We start from the raw sequence: 24,600 nt of genomic DNA on the forward strand, positions 1-24,600 counted from the left end.
GGAGGGGAGAAAACTTCCTCAAATTTGCTCCATGCTTTTAACAGCATAAAGGTAACAGAAAAAAAAGTCAATGCTCTCTGTAGATACAGATATTGTAGAAATATTCTGAAATGTAACATGTTTATTGGCACTCTAAACTAAAGGTCGTGGTAGTCGGTCGATTTGATGAGGGGACGGTGGTAGTCAGGGCTATACAGTTCTTCCAGACTGTATTATGTTGGGAGAGTCAAGAGAGAATATAAATAAAAAAGTAAGTATACTGGTCAGCACTTTGGAGTTACTGAGCTAAAGAAAATCTCAGAACTATCAGATGTTGGAATCTTGAGCAAAATAAAGTGCTAGAGGAACTCAGCGGATCAGGCAGCATCTGTGGAGGGAATGGATAGATGACACTTTGGGTTGGGAAGAAAAAGCAAAAAATGCAGTGCCCCAACCACTTGATCTGTTTCACGAAACGGAAGGAGAAGCTGGATTTTAAAATTTATATGTGTGTAATAATTAAGCTCAATGTACAGCTTTTTCCTAAGATTTCACACGCATTCAAAACGCTACACATACTGTATTGTGTAGAAGATGGTTAGGTGGTCTGAAGAAGATTGCCAGAATGACTGGGATATATTCTTGGAATAAAACATTTGATATATGAAAAAGATTGATTATACCATTGATAACATCTATGGCAATATCAGATAATAAACCTATTTTTAAATAAGTGGTGATGGTTGCCTCAAGATACCATTTTGTGATTACTCAGTGAACAAAACACGTGTTAAAGACAATTGTGTCAATGGAGGAAGGGGTGAGGGGCTAGCCTATTGTCAGGGTCACAATAACAAAGTTATTTTTTTTGCAGGATTTTCACCAATAAAGATCTCTTCAATAGCAATAAGGGTTTATTTTTGTAATTGCCAGCTAGAAATACTAAAGACTGTATGCAACATTTTTTAACAGAGAGCTTTGCACAAGTGTCAATAGAAGTGATTGCCTGTCAATTTCAATGGCCTCCCACAGTTAACGTAGTAGTTATGTTCTTGAGAGAATGGTGTCTGATTACTGTGGGGAGATTACATGGAAACAGGTTATTTATCCCAATACTTTTTAAATCCAAGGCAACATTTTCAAGCTTGTTGATTTCCAAAGTAGCTTTTAAATGGCTCTCGAGTTCCCAATTGAAATTATGTTCTAACCAATTCAGCCCCCTGTAATGCAAATATTTTCCCTAATTCATCACTCGTTATATCTAATTTGTGTTATGGAAACGTGCTTTACAACAGACCTACCTGTACTCAGCAGTCAGGTATCATTTGTGGAAAAAGAGACAGAGTAAATGTTTCAGGTTTGATGATTTACATCAGTACCAGAAGTACCACCTAGCTAGTGCCATTTCTGACTGATGGGGTGGAGTGCACTTGCGCACTCTTCATGGAAGTTGCCCTGACCTGACGATCATCTCTAGCAATCTGTTTTTATTTCAGTTTTCCCATATTTGCAGGTTTCAACTTTCAAACACGCATGGATCTCCAATAATGTTCCATATTGGGGTGATGAATTTGAGGAGAACTAACTTAAACATATTTGACTTTAAAATGGGAACTGAATTATATTCACACTTATACCAGAACTATTCCACAAGAACATGTCATACCATTCAGTTCTTTAGATTTGAAACTATAACAACTTAACTTTGGGTGAAGTGCAATTCATCTTGTTTGTTTTCAACATAAATTGACATAGAAATTTAAAACAGGAACGCTAGTGGCATGTGTGTATAAACAAAGGGTATTTAATGCAAAGATAAACGCAAAGTGAACTCCACATTCTCAAAAAATGTTGATTTTTTCATTACACCACAGTTAAATAGGTAGTAAGTACTTACAATCCCTAAAAGATTCTCTGGAGCACACTTAGCCCCGAGCAATCTTTGGAAAGAGAAACAGAGTTAAAGTTGTAGCTTGATTTGAAATGTTAGCTTTGTTTTTTCTTCCCACATCTAACTGGCTGAGTATTTCCAGAATTGTCTTTATTTTAGAGTTCCAGCATTTGAGTTTTATTTAATTTTATGAACAATCTTTACTTGTACCTTTGACTAATTCTGTTATTTCTTGTTTGGACCCCTTCCAGTCCATTAGTGCCACATCCATATTATCAGTCAGCACCTTGAGTACATTTGTCAGCTTCATACTCTGCGACTGCAATGCTTTTCAAGCAGGGCTTGCGGCTTCAGCGGGCACAAGTAGAACTGAAGACATCAGTGCAATTAAACAGTTTCAAGTCTAATGCATCTTGGAATTGTTGTCCTGTGATCTTTATCTTTGCAGGCATTACATCAGAATAATTTTTATTTCCAGCTGCAGAAAGGATTACTTATTCCTTTACAATTATTTTATCAAAGCATCAGCATAGCAAGGATAGGTAAAATAATTTAAATAATGAAGGCCCTTCATGGATTGAATGGCATTAAAAATAAGTCAACTTAAAACTAAGTGAGTAGCCTATGTGTTAAAAAAGGGTGAGTTAACAATACAGAAATGAAGCAATGCTTAGAAACTTGAGAGTCACTGAGATTTTATACAGTGCATTCAGAAAGTATTCGGACCCCTTCACTTTTTCCACATTTTGCTACGTTACAGCCTTATTTTAAAATGGTTTAAATTATTTTTTTTTAAAGCATCAATCTACACACAACACCCCATAATTAAAAAAAGCAAAAACAAGTGTCTGGAAATGTTTGCAAAGTAATTAAAAATAAATTACTGAAATATCACATGTACATAAGTATTCAGACCCTTTACTCAGTACTTTGTGGAGGCACCTTTGGCAGCAATTAAAGCTTCAAGTCTTCTTGGGTATGATGCTACAAGCCTGGCACACCTGTATTTGGGTAATTTCTCACGTTCTTCTCTGCAGATCCTCTCAAGCTCGGTCAGGTTGGTTGGGGAGTATTGATGCACAGCTATTTTCAGGTCCCTCCAGAGATGTTCGATCGGGTTCAAGTCCGAGCTCTGGCTGAGCCACTCTAGGACATTCACAGACTTGTCACGAAGCCACTCCTGCGTTGTCTTGGCTGTGTGCTTTGGGTCGTTGTCCTGTTGGAAGACGAAACTCTGCCCCAGCCCGAGGTCCTGAAAGCTCTAGAGCAGGTTTTCATCAAGGATCCCTCTGTACTTTGCTCCGTTCATCTTTCCCTCAATCCTAACTAGTCTCCCAGTTCCTGCCACTGAAAAACATCCCCATAGCATGATGCTGCCACCACCATGCTTCACCGTAGGTATGGTATTGGCCAGGTGATGAGCGGTGCCTGGTTTCCTCCAGACGTGACGCTTGGCAGTCAGGCCAGAGTTTAATCTTGGTTTCACCAGGCCAGAGAATCTTGTTTCTCATGCCTTTTGCTGAGGAGTGGCTTCCGTCTGGCCATAAAGACGTGATTGGTGGAGTGCTGCAGATATAGTTGTCTTTCTGGAAGGTTCTCCCATCTCTACAGAGGAACTCTGGAGTTCTGTCAGAGTGACCATCTTCATAGAGCTGGGCAGCCAGCTCTATGAAGAGTCCTGGTTGTTCCAAAGTTCTTCCATTTAAGAATGACGGAGGCCACTGTGCTCTTTGGGACCTGCAATTATGCCGAAATTGTTTTATACCCTTCCCCAGATCTGTGTGTCGACACAATCCTGTCTCGGAGGTCTACGGACAATTCCTTCTTCTTCATGGCTTGGTTTTTGCTCTGACATGCACTGTCAACTGTGGGACCTTATATAGACAGGTGTGTGCCTTTCCAAATCATGTCCCGTCAATTTAATTTACCACTGGTGGACTCCAATCAAGTTATAGAAACATCTCAAGGATAATGAATGGAAACAGGATGAAACTAAGTTCAATTTTGAGTGTCATGGCAAACTTATGTAAATATGATATTTATGTTATTTATTTTTAATTACTTTTCAAAAATTTCTAAACACCAGTTTTCGCTTCTTCATTCCGGGGTATTGTGTGTAGATTGATGATAAAAAAATGAATTTAATCCATTTTAAAATAAGGCTGAAACGTCACACAATGTGAAAAACGTGAAGAGGTCTGAATACTTTCTGAATGCGCTGTAAGTCACTGAAACGTGGAAAGTATTAATCAGATTCTTCAATTGCCAACAATGAGATTCTCATTAATATCTAACATATTGGCTACTGTGGTAATATTTACTTTCATGAGAGGCCCGTTGAGCCTGCCCGGCCATACAAGACGATCATGATTGGTGCTACTATCCAACAACTCCATTCGTGCTGCATTGATCAGGATAATGGTGCTGGACTGGACGGACTTTCTTTATATTAGAGTTAAACAAGCAAGCACCAATCAAATGCATTTAAACGTTTCAGCACTCAATTTGTACAAGTGGTGCACTGGCCTTGTATCTATTAAGGTTGGTTTTACCAAATGTTCTGACTCCAGTTGCTTCAGCCATTGCCTGGGATTTATGCTCAATCAAAATTCAAGATTCAAGATTCAAGAGAGTTTATTGTTATGTGTCCCAGATAGGACAATGCAATTCTTGCTTTGCTTCAGCACAACAGAATATAGTAGGCATAAATAAATACAGAACAGATCAGTGTGTCCATATACCTCTGGGGTGGGCCGTGGTCACTGCTAACTTTGAGCCAAAATTAATATTAAATGAAGTAGATGATAGAAAATCAGCAAAATGTATCCATCGTTTGGAGCTGAGCTGCACACAAATCCTGATTCCCATGCATAGATTACAGCTGCTGATTGGTGTGAGATGAAGTTTGGACAAACTTGACTGTTTGTAGTAACAATAAGACTCATCTAAGGAAGCTTGGCTGTATTTTGTCAATTTATTTTTCAAAGGGACAGGTTTAGAAAACTTTTTATACAGAAGTTTTCTTCTTAAAGAAACTACAGGGTTGAACTGCCTTTAGCCTCCAGGACCGATCTAGAACATATAAAACTGTATTGTTTAACAAAGCGTTGCTGTTAGACAAGAACATTGCAGCATAAAAATATTCTATTAGACATCACTTTTGGTGGATTTTCATATTCACAAATCCGATAGTAATATCATTGAAGTGTTATTTAATAAGCTAATAAATACAGTAACTTTTCCCATAGGAAATTGACTTTAAACATAAAAAGAGAGATTGCATATTAGCTCTGATATCAAAGTCCTTTGAACTTAGCCCTGACAAATATAGTTTATACAGGCAGCATACCGCTCTGACCCTTCAGTAATACAGCTGCACGTCCTTCTCATGCCGTTACTTCTTCCTTTCCTTAGCAGATAAGAATTCAGTAGGTCGAAGTGAGTTCTCTCAGATGGCCAGCTACTGCAAAAACTGCAAAGCATATTCTAACTGGAACATATCGCACCACATTATTATATATATTATATCAACCATACTTAGAACTATATAATATGTGTATATAAAGATTGATATCAGCAAAAGATCTTGTTATTTAAATATACAAATACTGAAAAGTACTTTGTAATAACGTGAAAGCCGTGTCACTTTTACACTGTGCCTCCAGTTCACATTTCTCTTTTATGAACATTTTTACACTTTTGACCAAAAGCACTCCTAAAAACTATATGGGTAATAGACGATGAGATGCGACAGTAGCCAGGGCTATTATGTACATAGTAGCTTACTTTCGAGAGCCAAGCCCTCTAGCATCGATGCAATATTTTTTGTTAACCTGACCAATAGCACTATAATACAAAGATATTTAAATGACCTTCATTTATATTTACAATGCTTTCCATTTGATCTTACTCTCTGTATAATTCCCCAGTCTTAAAATGACAAATCATTCATCATAATTTAACATGGTTAAGTTTAGAGACTCCAAGAACTGAAATTCCAAAGAGCACGAGCAGTGCAGAGGATGAACACAAACTGATGTGTGCCTTCATTGAGGGTAATATCAATAGGACTCTTAGAGGTAGGGTTCCCCAAAGATCCTGCGACACTCCATGACACCAGAGCTGGGAGGCCGGTCGCAATTCTGGGTCAGTTTCACCTGGCTGGGAGTCAGCTGATCATATGCCATCTTATACTCTCGGTCAAAAGCATCTGTTTAAAAAACAGAAAATAGACAGAGAAACATTACATTAACATTAAGAAAGGTTGAACTAAAAATGAGACCAAGTATTTAAATCAAATGGCACTCCTTTCACCTTACACAGTAGTCTGGAGATGCACGTTGCACATCCTCTTCTCACATTAATGTGGCTTTAATGTTTTAACGAACAGAGCAGATTTATTAAGCCATCATGAGGCTTATCTTTCTAGTGTATAATTAGAAATGGCTCTCTGTTCATTCCCATGTAATTGTATCCTTGACTTCCTCATCGCCAGACCACAATCAGTATGAATTGTTCTCCTCTCTGACCACCAGCAAGCGCACTGACACCACAAGGCTGTATGCTGTCCGTTGTCTACGTGCTCTATACCCATGACTCTGTAGCCAGACGCAGCTCCAATGCCATTTTTTAAATACCTCGACAATACCGCCATTGATGAGTCAGAGTATATGGGGGGGGGGGGGGGGGGGGGGGAGGAGGGTAGGGATTTAGATAATTTGATTGAATGATGTCAGAACAACAATCTTTATCTTAATATTAGCAAGATCAAGGAGCTGACTGTTCTTCAAGAAGAGAATATACAGGCTTCATGAACCCGTGTTCATCGATGGGATGGCAGTGGAAAGTGCCACCACATTCAAGTTCCTGGGTGTGCACATGTCTTTAGATCTATCCTGTGCCCAACACATTGATGCAACCACATTCATCACGCCTCCACTTCTTCAGAAGTTGAGGACATGTGGCATGTTGCTGAAAACTCTATCGAGCTTCCTCATGTGTATAGTAGAAAGTATATTGATGGGTTGCATCAGTAACTCAATAGCCAAAGAAAGGAGGAGGCTGCATATATTGGTTGATGTTGCCTGGTCCAACATAGGTACTGATCTCCCCAACACTGAAGGGATTTACAGGAAACATTGCCTCAACAAGGCAGCTAATATCATCAAAGATCTACACCACCCTGGCCACGCTCTCATCTCATTAGTACCATCAGTAAGAAGGTATAGGAGCCTGCGAACCGTGACCTCCAGAACAGCTCCATCTGGAACTTCTCGCAATGAACTACTATGGACTTTGCATAGGTTGCACTATATACTTCTGACCTCTCTATTCATGTCTGGTTACCTAGTAATAACTGATAACTTATTGAATTATTGCTTATTGCATATTTACTTGTTCTACTGCTGTGTTAATGTGTCTGTAAAGCTGTAGCAAGAAAGAGATTCATCGTTCTATTCCTGGTGTACATGATAATTAAACAAACTCGTCCCTTAGCTTCATCTTTGAGTTGAGGCTTCGTTTACTGATGCAGTAAGTTACACTGGCTAACATCCCTTTCAGGTCAAAAAGAGTCCATACGACTCAGAGACAACACCCACCTCCTGACTGGTATTCAGGAAGGGAGAGGAAGGCAAAGGAAAGGAGAAGATAGGGTAAGGAAAGGTCAAAAGATGCATTGTTCCACAGAAAGACATTGTGCTGTGACAGTTTTAAATCAGCATAACTTGTGTCATCTTTAAGTGCCCTGGTGTGATGTATTCCACTTACACAGAATATGGGTTTACAAAAACATTTTTTAACAATGGATTTTTGTCTATGTTGGTCAGAAGGACCAACCTTCATAAAGCTGAAAGGAATTGCAGAAGTATAGGTAAATTAGCCATATCTTTACCATCCTCAGTCATTTTATTCTCCGTTAGAGATGTTATTCAGAAATTGATACTAACAGTCTGCAGGTTTCCTCTTGCAGTACTTGCGATGAAGTATTTGACCTTGGTTATTTAATTCACTGGTGAATAAAATTGCCATGCTCTCACTGACAAGCACCAATGGCTCTTCTGAAGTACTGGCACATATCAGTTAACCTAGTCTAATTAGGTCAAAACAGATTATCTAATTATAAAAAGATTAACAGATTAGTATCAATTGAGTTTACATGGGAGTACTGATAACCTTTCCATGGTTTGCATAGGGCACTGAATATTTCTGGTTCTTAATGATCAGTTTAGAAAATCTTAAACACTGGAAGAAACATTACCTATATCTATGTTGTCCTTCCCAAGAGCCACAAGCGAAAGGAACAGAATTTCCCTGTAGAGACTCCTTCAAAGAAGAAATTAAAACAAATTAAAAAATGGAAAAAAAATATCCTGCAACTTCTTCTTAAATATTTTTCTAAATCAGTTTTTACCTTATATCACTATTTAGGGTGAATTATTAAATGACCATGCATGACAGAGAACAATGTTCGAGAAAGAGAAGACCAGAGTCCCTCACACCCACATAATCCCCAGGGCAAAACTCAGTATCGGAATCAGAACCAATTAACATGTCATGAAGACCAAGAGCTGAAGTAGAATTATTGCACTGGAAACTTGAAATGTGAAAAAGGTGTCCTCTGTGCTTGAAATATAAAAGGTGAATTGTGAGTGGGGGCCACTATGTGTTTAAATAGCTCCATTCTTACCTTTGTCGTTTAAAATTTGTTTGTATGCTCAATACATCCAGAAGTTTACTCATTGGTTTATAGATGTCGTTCATCTGAATGCTTCGAACAATGCTGTCCAGGAAATCCTTGTTAAATAAGTGGCCCTCATCCCGCAGGGTGTGAACAAGTGAATGCTTTTCAGCTGTTAATTGGAAAATAAACACATCAATTCTGAATGCATTTGTTAGTTTACCAAAGAAAATGACAATGTATAATTTCTCTTTTAATAATATGCTTGTTCTAATAGTAAAATGTAGCATCACGGACTGTAAAATTGTGATGGAGACAGGAATGCCTGTCATAGAAAAATAACTTAACCTGTGACTCCTCTGAACTACTGCAATTCTACCAAACTTTATTTTACTTTAGTTGTGGTTGGTAAATTTGGTAAGCCCATTTTGTCCAGGATCCACCTTTGGGGAATTCATCTTCACCAAAGTCTGCAGAGAAAACACTGTCTACTCAAGCTGTGATGAGAATACTGTTATGCAAGTTCCATTTCCTTTCAGGCAGGAGAACCAAAACAAATATTTTGAGGAATTTGGTAAAGATAAATTTATGTGGATATAATTGTGTGTGGTCTCTCTTTGTCTTCCACACTCCTTCCCTTACCAATGTATATTGCAAGTGAGATTAGTGTGTTTCTAACTGCAATTCATGAATGCAAGTAATATTTTTTCACCAGTCGGTTTCAATCTCACTGCTTCTTTGGTTAATATCTCTTTACATTTCTCATTCAGCTCTATAAAAGGAACTTTTTGCATTTGCTTTATCTGGAATAGCTGATAATTTACGGTATATTTATTTGTTCTGTTGTTGCATTAATGTGCCTTTAAATCTGCAGCTAATAAGAATTTCATTGTTCCAGTCCTGTGCATATGACAATTAAGTCAAGTCAAGTTTATTCGTCACATACACATACGAGATGTGCGGTGAAATGAAAAGTGGCAATGCTCGCGGACTTTGTGCAAAAAAAAAAACAAACCGCCAGACAAACTACAAACAGAATGGAACAGAATCACATATTCTTGTGGGCAGAAGAAAAAAGGGAAAAAATAATTTAAAAACAGCAATTTTTAAAAAAAAACAGTAAATTGGTACAGTAAAGTTAGTCCCTGGTGGAGATAGGAGTTTACAGTCCTTATGGCCTCTGGGAAGAAACTCCTTCTCAACCTCTCCATTCTCACAGCATGGCAGCAGAGGCGTTTGCCTGAACGTAGCAGCTGGAACAGTCCGTTGCAGGGGTGGAAGGGGTCTCCCATGATTTTATTGGCTCTGGAGCTGCACCTCCTGATGTATAGTTCCTGCAGAGGGACGAGTGAAGTTTCCATAGTGCGTTCGGCTGAATATTCTTGACTCTTAATTTCTCCTAACTTTCTTCTCCGGCATCGCTGCTTGCTGCTTGTTAGCAAATAGACTCATGATCCAAAATAATATTAGTTTGGATCAATGCAGTTTAAAATATGAGATAGAAAAGGATTTGGAATTGACCAGCAACTAACTCCCTGGCATAGAAAACGAATGCATGATACCATGCTAATTCAGTGTTTACTAAAGTTATTAAAATTATACAGAACGATTACTGGTAGGACATTTTTTACTGCCAAAATCAATGCAGTTTAAATGAAAAGCTTTGGAACTACTAACTCCCTGAAAAAAAAAATATAGTGATTAAAATAATCATTGGCAGGACGAAGCACAAAATAGATGACTAGATCAAGTGCGCACAATAGATCAAAGAATAAATTTAACACTCACTCTGAAATAAAAGAGTGTAATTAAGACCTGTGAAGCCACAGAAAGTTGTGTTACTCACAATCAGATTAGATCACAAATCAACTGTGTTTGAGGAACTGCTGGTTAAAAATTTAACTTGCCCTCTTTTTTTTTTAAATGCTTTGAAATAATCCGGCACTAAGCATTGCCTCGCATTTGTGAGGTTGTGAATATGCTTCACTAGCACATATTATTCCAGCCACCATCTTACTGCGTGACCAAAGTGAAGTGCTCCTCTTGTTAATGAATTGAAACGTATTTTTTACATGAGAAACAAAAATACTTTTCAATTTTAACTATATGCCCAAAACTCTGGGCTTGTTAAGAAGCATTTGTTACTCAGGTCTATTTCTGAGAATCACATAACAGATAAGTCACAGTAGAGGGGGCACGGTTCCATTTTGTTTGTGCTCAGTTTTGAGTTACCCAGCCTAAAGCCACCTTTTAAGCACCGTATCTCTGATTCTGCAGCTGGACTCTTCAAGTATACGTTCAAATACCGATAAAAATCTGAGGTGGTTTTCTGCCCTACCACTAGAACCTGCCACTGTCTGGTTGATTTATCCCCCCCATCTCTCTCTCTAAGGGTTCGAACAATGACTTTAAATCTAGGTCCTGCGTTGATAATACCTTTGTAAAGCTATATAGTTCCTTCCTATTTACTTTACTGGGCCTCTCATTATACTAGACCTTGAGCCCAGTTCCCTCAGTTTTTAGGAAGGCAGTCAACAACAGCTGAAGTTAAAAAACAGAAAAGAGTCATTGCTGTTCTCATTGCCACAAAGCTCTGTGGGCATGAGCAACAAAGCTGTGACACTAAAATTAAATCAAATGGTTATTAGATCTGAAACTAAAGTGTAGTTGCGAATAAAATGGTCAAAATCAAATGCCACGGGAGGCTGGTGTAGTCATTTGCTCGTGCCAGAGGGGGGGGGGGGGGGGGGGGGGGGGGGGGGGGGAATATTGCAAGCAAGGGCCTATCAGTTAGCATCCTAAAATACTAGAACCTAGTTCCAGGTGATGATGCAGCTACTGCGAGGTTCAACTGGAAATAGCCTCAAGTAAAACAGCAAGGTTTGAAAAGTCTTTAACATTTTTAAGAATTAAGTGCAACGTATGGTAAATGACAATAACTATGCTGACATACAAAGAAGATATGTAACTACTTAAATCATGTACGTCCTTTAACACAAAAAAAGGTATTTTGAGTTATTTCATAAATAGTTGATCAGTCAAAAGATGGAACCCAGACATTAAAGAAGGGGAAAGCAAATTTAAACTGGAGACGAGAATTCTTGAAGTGCAGAGATCTGATGGATTTTAGGGTTGGTGAAAATTAAAGAGATATGCCAGGTTTGAACAATAAGGGGGATAATGTGGTCAGAGGTATGGGTGCTGAAGAAGGGGACAGATTAGATTCACATGAGGACAGTAAATATTTGGATTAAGTTTATGGAGGATGGAAAAAGAGAATATCTAACAGTGTGTTGGAATAGTCCAGACCGAACCAGACCCAAAATAAATAGTATTAAACTGGGATAGGTGATCATACTGACCATTAATAAACAAAAACTACTTCAGTAATCAAGTAAAGTCAACAATATTGCTGATGCACAATTGTGGAATCAAAAGAACATCAAACATATTAATTACTTTGTATTTCTTTTTCCTCAAGATCAAGGTACAATTATCAGTTACATTTTCACTCACTCTTAGCATTCCAGAGGATGTAGAAAGGTTGGCTGCAATCTTGATGCAATTTCAGATTGTCCCACAGCATCTGAATCAGGACGTGTTTGCTGTCTTCTGACATCCAACTTCGAGGGATCTGTGAAACAGCATCATTAATGCATGCCAGAGGTTTGAGCACAAATCTTGCAACACTTCTCAACTCAACGAAAACACATCTATAAATGATGATGTCATATACAACAACCTATGATTATGAGATGGAACTGGGTAACCTTAATGGGATCAACAGAGCTGCACATTGTGCAATTTGACATGTATCAGCAAGGCACTCAACCCAAATCTAGTTGAAGTCAGAAGTCAGTGCTAGCAGAAAGTGGATAGTCATTGCTCTGCACGTTTACTTACAATTGGCTGCTGTTGAAAAGATTTCATATAGCTTGAATTTTTAGCACTATGAACCTATTAATTTATTTGTCCAATTACAGACATGGTTCTCCCACACTTGGGATACAATTAACGAAGGAAAGCAGAACAGAGGCTTACATATTTACTCTTGACTGGTAGAAGTGACAATTCTTAAATAGTGTGCTGCCCATCATTTAAAAAAAATAATTCATTGCATGTGGACATGGTAGCAAGACTAGTGTTTGGTGTTACTCATTGATTACCCTCAAGAACGTGGTGCTGGGCAACTTTCCCGAGTCTGTGCTTCTGGTCAAGGTGCTCTCACTGTCATTAGGTAGGGAGTTCATGGACATATCCAACAATATGAGATATATTATAAATCAGATTACCACCATGTTTCTATGTATTTGCTACCATGTTGTGGCATAGTATTAATGGATAATACACACTATGGCTATGGTGTGCCAGTAGTCCAGAGAATGTATGTTCAGGGTGCTGGATGGGACACTAAACAAGTATTCTTTCTAATTCTGGATGATGTCAAGCTTCAATATGGTTGAAATTGCATTCATCCAGGGAAGTAGAGAGCATTGTTGAGTCTTACAGATGGTGGAGAGATTTAGGGGAATCCAAGTGCTCTTATCGGTCACAGGATTTATGGTGTCTGGCCACTCGTGAACCTGTGAAACTGGCAGTACTACATTAAAACTTCAAAAGGAGGTAGCTAAATTCTTCCTTTCTTGAGAATACTATCTATTATTTGAGTGGTGCAAGTGTTACGTGCCACAATGACCAAGTCCGAATGTTACCTGGGTTTTGCTATCATTATCTGATGAGGTGCCAGTGGATTAACAATGCAATCAGGATCAGTATCACTTCTGTTTTGCTTTTGTGCATTTTCTCTTTCATAGACAATGCATGCCCCTAATGAACATAATACAACACTCAAGGGCGTTTCCTACCGATGGCTTACCGTCACACCTTTGTTGCAGTGTTCTGAAGTTAGCACAAGTCCAGGCAAGTTGGTGGGCAGATCAATCCGACGGAAATACCACACCAAATTCCAGAATACTATTGGATGCTGATCCACAAATGATGCCACGGATATCACTTGATCACCTTCATTCTCGAGCAAACTTTCCAGCTCTTTCCACAACACTAAGGGGCTCAGGTATGGGACTGTTATAGGGTCAGGATGGGTTAACTGCCATTCCATGTTCAACGGATCCTTGAAAAATGAATAACAGTGGTGGTGAAATATATTCCATGCCAGTCTCTTCAGAAAATCATTCTGCTGGAGAATTAAACATTCTGAAAAACCCATCAAGAAATTTGAACAGATCCGTTAAACATCAATTTTTCTGACTAGCTTTAAATTTATAGTAAGTGACAAGCATGAAATTATTTGAATAAAAAGCACCGCTTCTAGATGCTCCTTGCCCATTACTGATCCTGCTCCATATCTTTAACTCTGTCTACAGCCATAATCATGCACTATTCCAATATGTAGTGGCAAAATGAACTAAGTTTTTCCACTTAGTTTTGTTTTTAATCTCCAAAGTTTCCAAAATGACATGACATTACTCCAGATACCTTTGAATCATTCAGGTTAGTGGGCAAGCTGCCTGTTGGAACAGTGTGGACGTGTCGCCATGGACCAGACTCCTCAGCCATGCAGCTGTATCCACTGATGCTCCTTGCTATCGGCTGGCCCAAAGGAAAGGACTCACTGATCCCACGCCATCGATCTGAAGGAATCTGAATGCTTCGTGGTGAAGAAGGCTGGACACAACTGACAAGAAATAGATATTGATGGATAAATTGGCCATTTCAATTCTTATAATGAAATCATGATTAATAATAGTCAAAGTTATTAATTAGGGATACAGGCCTGTCGGCCACACCAACTAAGTTATCTACTTCAGCTAGAACCATTTACCTGCAACAAGTCGATTTCCATCTAAAAGTTTCCAATCCACGTATCTGTCCAAATATCTTTTACACATTATAATTGTAGCCGTCTCTACCACTTCCTCCGGCAGCTTGTTCTCAAAGTGGCATAAGGATATACCGTCTATGTAGAAAACTTGCCCCTTGGGTCCCCTTTAAACTTTTCCCCTCTCATTATAAATCTATGTCCTCTAGGTTTAGATTCTCATACCCCGAGGGAAAGACCGATCATTCATCTTATCGAAACCTTCATAATTTAATATACCTCAATAAGGTTACCCCTCAGTCTCCTATACACGAGGGAATAAAATCCCAACCTATCCAATCTCTCCTTGAAACTCAAGCCCTCCATCCTGGCAACATAATTGTGAATCTTCTCTACACAGTTTCCAGTTTCCATGGTCTTCCTATAGCTGGGTGGCCGGGAATGTACAACATACTCCAGGTATGGTCTCACCAACATCTTGTAGAGTTGTGCATGACATCTCAACTAGTATTCAATGCCTTGATTGATCAAGGCCAGCATGCCAACGGTTTCTTCACCACCCTGTATATTTGTGTTGCCACTTTCAGAAAATTATGCATTTGAGACATATGTGCAATGAACACAAACACTGACACAAATGTATGAGCTTGGGAATCATGGTCTCCAAAGCTCTCTGACAATTGGCCAGACCTTCCTCCCATATGTGGTCTCACATTTATTGCAATGCAATGACTAACTCGGGTAGGGAAAATATGCAAACAATGTTCTACTTTGATATCTTTGTTATAATACTTCAGAAATATGGTCAGGTAGGTCAGAATAGGGTACACGGCAGAACAAAACTACTCAGAACTATCACGTAACTCAGGACAGAGAAGTTCAATCGAGAAGTCTAGACTGAGAGAGCACATGGCTCCTTATTCAGTATCCAGAGGTGAGTGATACAACAATTAAAAGCGTGAGTGTGGCATCATAGTACTAGTTGAGAATTGACATTCTTTGTAATGGAAAGGTTATGTAACTTTATAAAACTTCTGAATTAAAAGCATTCCTCATCTTTGGGATGTCTCAAAGTGTATTACAGGCAGCAATTAACTTTTCCAGTATAATCATTGTTGTAATACAAGACAAATTGCAAGCTCCCACTAACAACAACAAAATAATGACAGGATAGCAGTTCAAGAAAGTGTTTAAAAAGCATACAAGATCCTGGGCTTGATAAATAAGGGCAATAAGCACAAGAGCAAGGCAGTCATGGTGGAAGTTCATAAAACATTGCCTTGACCATTACTGCCTAATTGCCTTCAGCTATGCTTGCCATATTCTAGGAAAGAATGGGACTGTTATAGGGTCAGGATGGGTTAACTGAGATAGTGTGCAGAAGAGACTCACAATGATTGTGTTTGATTGTGCACAACTGAAGAGCATTTGTTGAAATATGGAGACACAAATCCACAGATCCCTAAGTTACAACCATGAAACCATACAGCCGAGTTGTAGGTTTGATAAGGATGAAGGAACAAGGTGAGTTTTGCCAAGAGCCTGACATTTACCCTTGCATGTCTGGAACTTCCTGCACTGTAATTCTTGGAGACTGAGGCTTGTTGTCATCGTTCATGTCCAAGCGAGGTGGGGAGACCGTGAAGTTCTTAACTCCTCGGCAAGATTGCATGGACTGCAAATTCTGTACATTTTCTGCAGATGCACTGGATTTCAGAAAATATCTAATAAAAAAAATAAAAAAACAATAGTGTACTTTCTTTGATTAATTAAATTCTAGAAAATGATCAGTTACGAATGAGCAAAATGACGTGGGAGGAAAGCCCAAAACGAAACCTGAAGGTGGGGCAGTTTGTTTCCATTGTCACTGTTAAGTTGTTTCTTTGACTCCATTCAACACATAAGTTTTCAAAAGAAACACACTGGACTGAAGCATGCACTCTTTGAGGCCACGCACTCACATTACCAATCCTCACTCAAACACAATAAAGCATACATTCACTTGTATTCTACATCTGGCATCAGAAATACATTACCTGCCCGGTCCACGTAGATCTTTGATTTCAATTCCCAGGAAAGGAAGGAACAAGTTGCCACAGAACGGACATTTCGTGTTGAGGTTAGAGTCATCTGCTGTCCAGCCAGCCATTATTTCTTCATCGTATACCAGTGAGTCACAAGTTCGACACCGGGAACAGCTGGAGATAAGAATCTGGAAAATATGAACAAGCAGCACTTAAAAAAAAAAGACTATTGTTTCATTGAATCAATTAAAAAGAAACTCCGATTTCATGGAATATAGTTATATAGAAAAATGCAAGGAAGTACTGACTATCAAATACCAGCAACTACTATTATTACACACTTGGCCCGCCATAAGTTACATTGTTCAAGAAGGAACTGCAGATGCTGGAGAATCAAATGTAGACAAAAGTGGTGCGGCAGCATCTATGGAGCGAAGGAAATAGACAACGTTTCGGGCCGAAACCCTTCTTCAGACTGATGCAGGGGGGGGGGGGGGGGGGGGGGGGGGGGGGGAGGGGGAAGAAAGGAGTGTGACATGAACACCTCCAAGAAGCTTTACACCATCGAAGACAAAACAACCCATTGATTGGCCCTCCACCAACCACTTTTAGTTTTCCTCCATCAATGGCTATATACCATCTACAAAATGCACTGCAGTTATTCACCCTGATTATGACAGAAATTCTCAAACCCTCAGCATCTAAAAACAAAAAGGCTCCCTTCAAGTCATACATTGTGCAAACCTGGAAATAAATCTCCCATCCATCGTCACCACAGGGGCATTACCACTGTCTCAAGGGCAACTGGGGATGGGCAATAAAAGCTGACCATGCTAGTAATGCTGAGTTCCCAAAATGCATGAAAAGAAAACACGATTCCTTCTCCCATCTAAGCCCTTCAGCGCTTAGAACCTTATCTACGCCTTGACCACCTTAAAAGACTCAGCTTCTTCAATACTGTTCTCATCAGCCTCCAAAACACAGAGATGCTGAGCCTGCCTCACACCCATCATTGCCAATATTCCAAGTTTAAAATCTTTCTAAATCTCTCAAAATCCTTGGGCCATGCCACCCCTGGAACTACTCTAGCTCAATGTGCTGGTTCACTCACACCAGGTCTCTGGTAGTTCCCTCATTCCTGCTGACCCTCTCGATGCCAGAGCTTTCAGTCTCTTGGGTCCTGCTCTTTAAACTCCCTTATGGTTTGTTTATATTCTCCCCATTTTGGAAAGCCTGTCCAAATCCACATTTTAAACTGCTCCTCATCAGCTCTGAAATATTTTGTGATAGTGTTATACTCTCTTTCAACACACTTGCATTCTGATGGAACATGGAACAGTACAGCACAGGAACAGGCCTTTCAACCCACAATGTCTGTGCCAAACATGATGCCAAGTTAATGTGCCATGCCTGCACGTGATCCATATCCCTCGATTCCCTTATATATCCATTTGCCTCTCTAAAAGCCTCTTAAACACCACTATCTTATCTGCTTCCACCACCACTGGTAGCACATTCCCGGCACCCACCAGTTTGTGTAAAAATGTTGCCCTGCACATCTCCTTTAAACTTTCCCTCTCTGTCCTTCAAACAATGGCCTCTAGGCTTTTTACATTTCTACCCTGGAAAAACGTTTTGACTAGCTGCCTATCTTTGCATCTCATGATTTTACATACTGCATCAAATCTCCCCTCACCTCCGATACTCTATAGAAAACAATCCAAGTTTGTTCAACAGCTCCTTCTACTTAATACCCTCTGATGCAAGCAACTTTCTGGTAAGTTTCTTCTGCAACCTCTTCAAAGCAGCTGCATCCTTCCTTTATGGGGCAACCAGAACACAATACTCTAACACAATTAACCCAAGTTTAATAAAGCTACAACACGATTTCCTGATTGTAATACACAATGCCTTGACCAATGAACGTAACCCCACTGTATAGCTTAAGTTTACTGTGTGGGGAAACCCAAGTCACTCTTCTTTAAACACAAGCTACATTTGCTTTTAAACAGAAGTGACAATACACGAGATAACTGCATGACAAGTTCAGGTTACCTCCATGGCATAGTTCTGGAAGATGCTGGTGCTGCTTGTATATCGAGAAGATCCAACATCTGATTTGTCTGGCAAAGGAAAGTTGGAACTTGCTGACTGAGCACTGCCTGAATATAAACAGAATCAGAAATAGAATTATAAATTAATCATCGCATTTTTTTTAAACAGAGACCCACGTTATCAGGCTTTTAAAGGAGCAATCACCCAATTTGCATGTTGCAGTTGTACAATTGATATTAGTGAGGCCGTACTTGGAGAATTATGTTCAATTTTGGTCACCCTGCTATAGGAAAGATGCCATTAAACTGGAAATAGCACAGAGAAAATTTATGAGGATGCTGCCAGGACTTGAGGGAGGGTTATAGGGAGAGGTTGGGCAGGCCTGTTCTTTATTTTTGTTGAGGATTGGGGACTGAGGGGCAATCATATAAAGGTGTACAAAGATACGAGGTGCATATATATGCTCCCCCCCCCCCCCCCCCCCCCCCCCCCCCCCCCCCCCCCAAGGGTTGGCAAATCAAAAACTAGAGGGAATAGGCTTAAAGTGAGAGGGGATAGATTTAAGGAACCTGAGGGACAACCTTTTCACACAAAGTAGGTATGTATATGGAACGAGCCGAAAGTGACTGAGGCGAGAAAATAGTGACAGCAGAGAAAATGATTAAATAACATTAGGAGAGGTACATGGATAGAAAAGGTTGAGAGGGATACAGGTCAAATGTATACAAATGGGACTGGCTTAGATGGGCATCGTTGTTGGCATTGACTAGTGCGTTGTAGGACTCTCTTGAGTCCATTTCAGAACAGGTCATTAAAGGACATTGTCGGCCTTCTACAGTCTAACTACTTTAGACCGCTGGTGAGTGGCACAAATTCAAACAATGCCATTGAATACATCTGCAGCTGGTACTCATTTGTATACTTTTCATTTCTTATATAAAAACTGAGTTTCATTAGCAATTTAGTTTGCCATTTCGCACATGAAACTTTCCTGAATTTATTTAACATGATGAGAATCAAAATTAGGAATTGCCCTATCAGATTTAATGTGTAGCATCATTTGTTACAATCCACTAATAATGAATTTGCATTTTGTATCACATTGTTATGCTAATGCCAGCTTGTAATGCCAGTTTAAATATTTTGAGATCTTTACTTGGCAGAGTATACCCAGATTTTACCTGAAAAAAACCAAAAGAACTAAAGATGTTCGAAATCTGACATGAGAATAAAAAATGCAGAAAACACTCAGTAGATTATGTAACATGTGTGGCAGAGAAGCAGAATTTGCATTTCAGATTAAACACCCTGATTATTCTTCAGCAGAGGCCTCAGTCTGCATCTGTTCCCATCTAAACAAAGTTACAGCTGACATGATCTGAATTATTATCTGAATGGTGGCCGATTAGGAAAAGGGGAGATGCAACGAGACCTGGGTGCCATGGTACACCAGTCATTGAAAGTAGGAATGCAGGTGCAGCAGGCAGTGAAGAAAGCAAATGGTATGTTAGCATTCATAGCAAAAGAATTTGAGCAAAAGGATTCCATCCACGGGGGCGCCGTCCTGTACGGTATGGCTGCCCAGCCTGCAGCTGTCCGTTTTTTTTCCTCTCCTTTTTAAAATTTTTAGTTAGTTGAGTTTTTTGTTCTGGAGTTCTAGCCTTTTTTATGTGGGGGGTGGGGGTGGGCTGCTTTCTAGGGTCCCTACCTGGTCAGAGAGGCAGCTTTTCTCCGGGCTGCACCGTCGACCTGTCCTCGCGGCCTACCAGCGGGCCTGGGGCGGCGTTTCCTGTCGGGGACCACCCAGAACCTCGGCTTCGGCAGCGCTCTTGAGGAGCGGGCGATGCCCTACCCGGGTCGCCTCGCTGGAACTCCGGTGAGCTGAGACCGCCGATAAAAACATCACGGAGCTGCGGGTGGCGGCGCTGACTTTTCATCAGGAGCCTGGGATCTCTCAGCGAGATCACCAGTTGTGGAGCTCCATCCGGCGCGGCCTTGTTGGCTTCGGAAGCCGTGGCTTCCAGTACGGAAGCGGCCGTTCGAGGTGTCCCACGCCGCTGTGAGGAATCTCCCGACGCCGGAGCACTATCACCCGGCGAGAACGGCCTGGAACATCGGGCCTCCATGGAGGCAACAGTGGAGGCCTCAATAGGCCCGACTATGGGTGAACTGGGGATGGGACTGGACATTGTGCCTTCCCTCATAATGGGAACCATTGTGGGGGCTGTTTTTTATGTTTAAATTTCTTTATTACTGTTATGTCTGTATTATTTCTTTATGTGCTGCATGGCACGAAGCATTTCACTACACCTAGGTGTATGTGACCAATAAAATAACCTTTGAACCTTTGAGTATAAGAGCAGGGAGGTTCTACTGCAGTTGTACAGGGTCTTGGTGAGACCACACCTGGAGTATTGCGTACAATTTTGGTCTCCTAATCTGAGGAAAGACATTCTTGCCATAGAGGGAGTACAGAGAAAGTTCACCAGACTGATTCCTGGGATGTCAGGACTTTCATATGAAGAAAGACTGGATAGACTTGGCTTGTACACGCTAGAATTTAGAAGATTGAGGGGGTATCTTATAGAAACTTACAAAATTCTTAAGGGGTTGGACAGGCTAGATGCAGGAAGATTATTCCTGATGTTGGGGAAGTCCAGAACTAGGGGTCACAGTTTAAGGTTAAGAGGGAAGTCTTTTAGGACTGAGATGAGAAAATCATTCTTTACACAGAGAGTGGTGAATCTGTGGAATTCTCTGCCACAGAAGGTAGTTGAGGCCAGTTCATTGGCTATATTTAAGAGGGAGTTAGGTGTGGCCCTTGTGGCTAAAGGGATCAGGGGGTATGGAGAGAAGGCAGGGATGGGATACCGAGTTGGATGATCAGCCATGATCATATCGAATGGCGGTGCAGGCTCGAAGGGCCGAATGGCCTACTCCTGCACCTATTTTCTATGTTTCTATGATGGTGAACTCTTCTTCCGCAGACATTTCTTTGACCAAGTCTTCACCCCAGACTTTACCTACCAATTTGTAATTGTTGCCTGGGAGTCCCATCGTGATTTCCAGAGCTGTCCATACTAGCCTGTCTCACACCCCATCCTTTGGGCTCGCCTGCAGGCATGCTCCCAGCTTGGGTGGAGGCTAATCTGTCTGAATCTTCATAGCACTCTTCATCCAAGGATGATGCTTCAGGTTCCTGCTCTCCAGCAAAGGTGGCATTATCCCTCTCTGAATAATATCCCTAAAAATAAATTTAAAGCAAATTAAGTTTGTACATATTAGAGATTATGTATTCCTCCCATGGAGAACACTTACTAGAATGTATTTGCATACAGACCCCCCCCCCTGCATTTGATAATCAAAGAATAGGAAATATAAAGTTGAAAACAAATATGGGAAACGCTCAGAGTCTGGCTGCAGGTGTGGAGAGAGAAACTAGTTAATTTTTCAGGTTGCAGACCCTTCCTCAGAGCTAGGATTCTTTCTCAGTTCTAATGAATGGTCTTTGAGTTGAAACGTTAACTGGTTTTCTCTTCACTGATGCTGTCTGACCTGCTAAGTATTTCCAGCATTTTTCAATCATTTACTGAATTCTATATATTAGACCACAACAGGAGCTCCTTTTCAACTCATTCTTCATGATTAAGAAGCTTTAAAAAAAACAACCAAACCAGCAAACCAAGTTATGGCCTGAGGCACAGTTGCAAAATCTTAGTGCAAATCTCAGAGCTATAAAGCAGACGGAGTGAATGTGGTTCATTGTGCCTGCACTGGCTCTTTTAAAGAGTTCTGCTATTTATTCAAGGAAACAAGAACAATTGCTTCTACCATTAAAAAGTTTCCTACCTTGCCATTTTCCTTGATAGGTACAGCATATGTTGCCAGCTTGGTGTACCACTTGTTTGCCTTTTCTGCAACTCCCTTCCCAGCTGAGAACATACTGTGCTTTAAAACATCAAAGGTGGGTGGCAATAACGAGTCCAATTTAAACGGAGGTGGAGACATGAGGGTCAAAGCTCTACCTGTCTCTCGACCTCGAACTCCTCTGATGCTACTTGGAGAATATGATGGTGAGGACCATAGTCTGTCTCTTCGTTTGACATTTGGTTGTGGTTGAAATGTTCTGGAGCGTGAAAGTCCTGCTGATCTGGGTGAGCCTGATGGAAGGCTGGATCTCCTTGATCCTTTTACTGCAGGCATAACTTTGGTGTTAAATGATGCACTGTTTTCTTCCTCGGGCTTTGAGAGATCCATGCTCGGTGTGCGACTTGACAAAGGACTATTCATGGAGTCCATGTACATCTCTATTTCTTCAGCCAAGTTTCGACGGGTTAAAGGAGTGGAGAGACATTTATCATAGTCTTCATCTTCGTCTTTGTCTTGATCAGTTTCTGCAACCAGAAGAGAAAGGGGGTCATAGCCTCTTTGAACTCCCTTTCTTTCTGCTGGTTTGATCCCAGCTCCTACACTTAAACTCCTTTGCAATTGTTTGGGTGGCTGCCTTCGGTGTTGATTAGATTTTCCTTGAGACTTTGCATTATCAAGATCATTGTCCAGATCTTCCAAATCAAAGATGGCAGGAGAATCTGTTTTATCCTCCATATTAGTTGATGTTTCATCCAATTCAAATGGAGCATCTTCATCACTCAGTTCCTTTTCTTGGATTAAACTTTCCTGTTTGAGCAAGTGCCTGGGTTTGCCAATTTGTAATGTGTTTGGCCTTGTGGCCAATTGTAAAGCTGTTGATAAGATTTTGGCATCAGCACCCAATTTATCTGTAATCTCCCTGAGGTCATTGTCCAAGCTTCTTCTGTGCAACATAAGCCCTGCAAAAACATCACCACTAAGGTTGCGGTTCCTTCCTCCCCATACCATCTGTTCCTTTAAGCTTGGTTCCACAGCACTTTTATGCCTCTTGCGCAAGCTGCTGCTGTGGACTAGCCCAGGATCAGGATATGCGGCTTTATTGAAGGATGTCGTAAATGGAATTTCTGCAGCATTTTCTGTGAACAAATACCAAATATTTTCAGTTTTGATTAGTAGTAGAAATGTATTTTGTTCTATTTCATATCTTCAGACTTTACTTTAGACTTTCGAGATATAGCGTGTTAACAGGCCCTTCAGCCCACTGAGCCTGCGCCGAACAGCGATCAGTGTACACTCGCACCATCCTACACTCTAGGGACAATTTACAATTTTTTACCGAAAGGCAGTGCAGGCTTGAAGGGCCCTACTTGCACCTATTTTCTATGTTTCTATTTCCGCACATATACATAGATACATACACCCAGAATAGTTAATACTTTGCTCAGTGCCATTGAAAGTACACATTGTGCCACGCAGGTAATCCAGGATGACTCCCACAATCTGCATGACTACACACAGAGGAACTGTTGCCTTGTTGTAATGCTCAAATTCCAGGCAGCCGTACCAGAGCATATCTTGTTTTTCGCGACAGGCACAGTTAACTTTGGGCAATACAGCCAGAGCAGAGTGTGTGCATGTGTGTCTGTGTGTTTGTTGCCACAGACATGAATCCAGGATGGTGTGCTGTTTGCCTGGTGCCAGAGTCAAGGATGGAACTGAGTGGTTGCAGAGTGAAGGTAGCAAAAGCATACGTAGAAAGGAGGATTCAATCTTATAGTCAGAATTTAGGAACTAGGAAAGATAAAAAAGATACTCGAGAGATAAACGCCCAATGGGAAAAATCAGGGAATGATTGATTGCATTTGCCTTGCAGACAGCTGCAACAATTCTATGTTAAAACCTTTTTAGAACAGTTAAATCTTTTAACTTATAGATGCACAGGAGTTACTGAAATCATCAAAAATTGCAAGTGCAGCAGAGAATGAAGATCTTTAAATTGATCTCCTAGATATGAAATGGATTACACACCATTATTTTCCTCAGTACTGTGGTTTGGCTGAGCCGTCTCAAAGCTGCAGTTCATCTTTACAATGCTGGATACAGATTTCAAGTTACTTCTGGTTCCTTCAAATTCGAAATGGGGCAGACAGTCTCCACTGCCCTTTGCACTTTCACTCTCAGACACTGTAAACAATGCAAGAAAAAAAAAATCAACAATCAATTTTTTGCAATTATCACAAATAAAGCATTATATTTCAAATGA

The 24,600-nt window shown here is 40.4% G+C and overlaps 1 protein-coding gene across 3 annotated transcripts in view; it reads right to left on the bottom strand.

The window, feature by feature from the left end:
* Positions 1–4,825: 4,825 nt before the first annotated feature.
* The window catches only part of dennd4a (DENN/MADD domain containing 4A), a 77,365-nt gene continuing 57,590 nt past the window's right edge, over positions 4,826–24,600 (bottom strand). For 2 of the 3 annotated variants that reach the window (XM_055661340.1, XM_055661338.1), the window contains exons 21-32: positions 24,366–24,521; positions 22,317–23,473; positions 21,495–21,711; positions 18,468–18,574; positions 16,425–16,600; positions 15,942–16,112; positions 14,046–14,244; positions 13,426–13,680; positions 12,066–12,183; positions 8,559–8,721; positions 8,130–8,194; positions 4,826–6,080 (exon numbers count right to left, since the gene is read on the bottom strand). In XM_055661340.1, the coding sequence (XP_055517315.1) occupies positions 5,944–6,080; positions 8,130–8,194; positions 8,559–8,721; positions 12,066–12,183; positions 13,426–13,680; positions 14,046–14,244; positions 15,942–16,112; positions 16,425–16,600; positions 18,468–18,574; positions 21,495–21,711; positions 22,317–23,473; positions 24,366–24,521 (2,921 nt within the window). In that variant the 3' untranslated portion in view covers positions 4,826–5,943. The remainder of the gene's footprint in view (positions 6,081–8,129; positions 8,195–8,558; positions 8,722–12,065; positions 12,184–13,425; positions 13,681–14,045; positions 14,245–15,941; positions 16,113–16,424; positions 16,601–18,467; positions 18,575–21,494; positions 21,712–22,316; positions 23,474–24,365; positions 24,522–24,600) is intronic. The other variant, XM_055661341.1, reaches the window with a different exon arrangement.

The sequence above is a fragment of the Leucoraja erinacea genome, chromosome 33 (assembly GCF_028641065.1).
Source record: "Leucoraja erinacea ecotype New England chromosome 33, Leri_hhj_1, whole genome shotgun sequence".
Classification (NCBI taxonomy): domain Eukaryota; kingdom Metazoa; phylum Chordata; class Chondrichthyes; order Rajiformes; family Rajidae; genus Leucoraja; species Leucoraja erinaceus.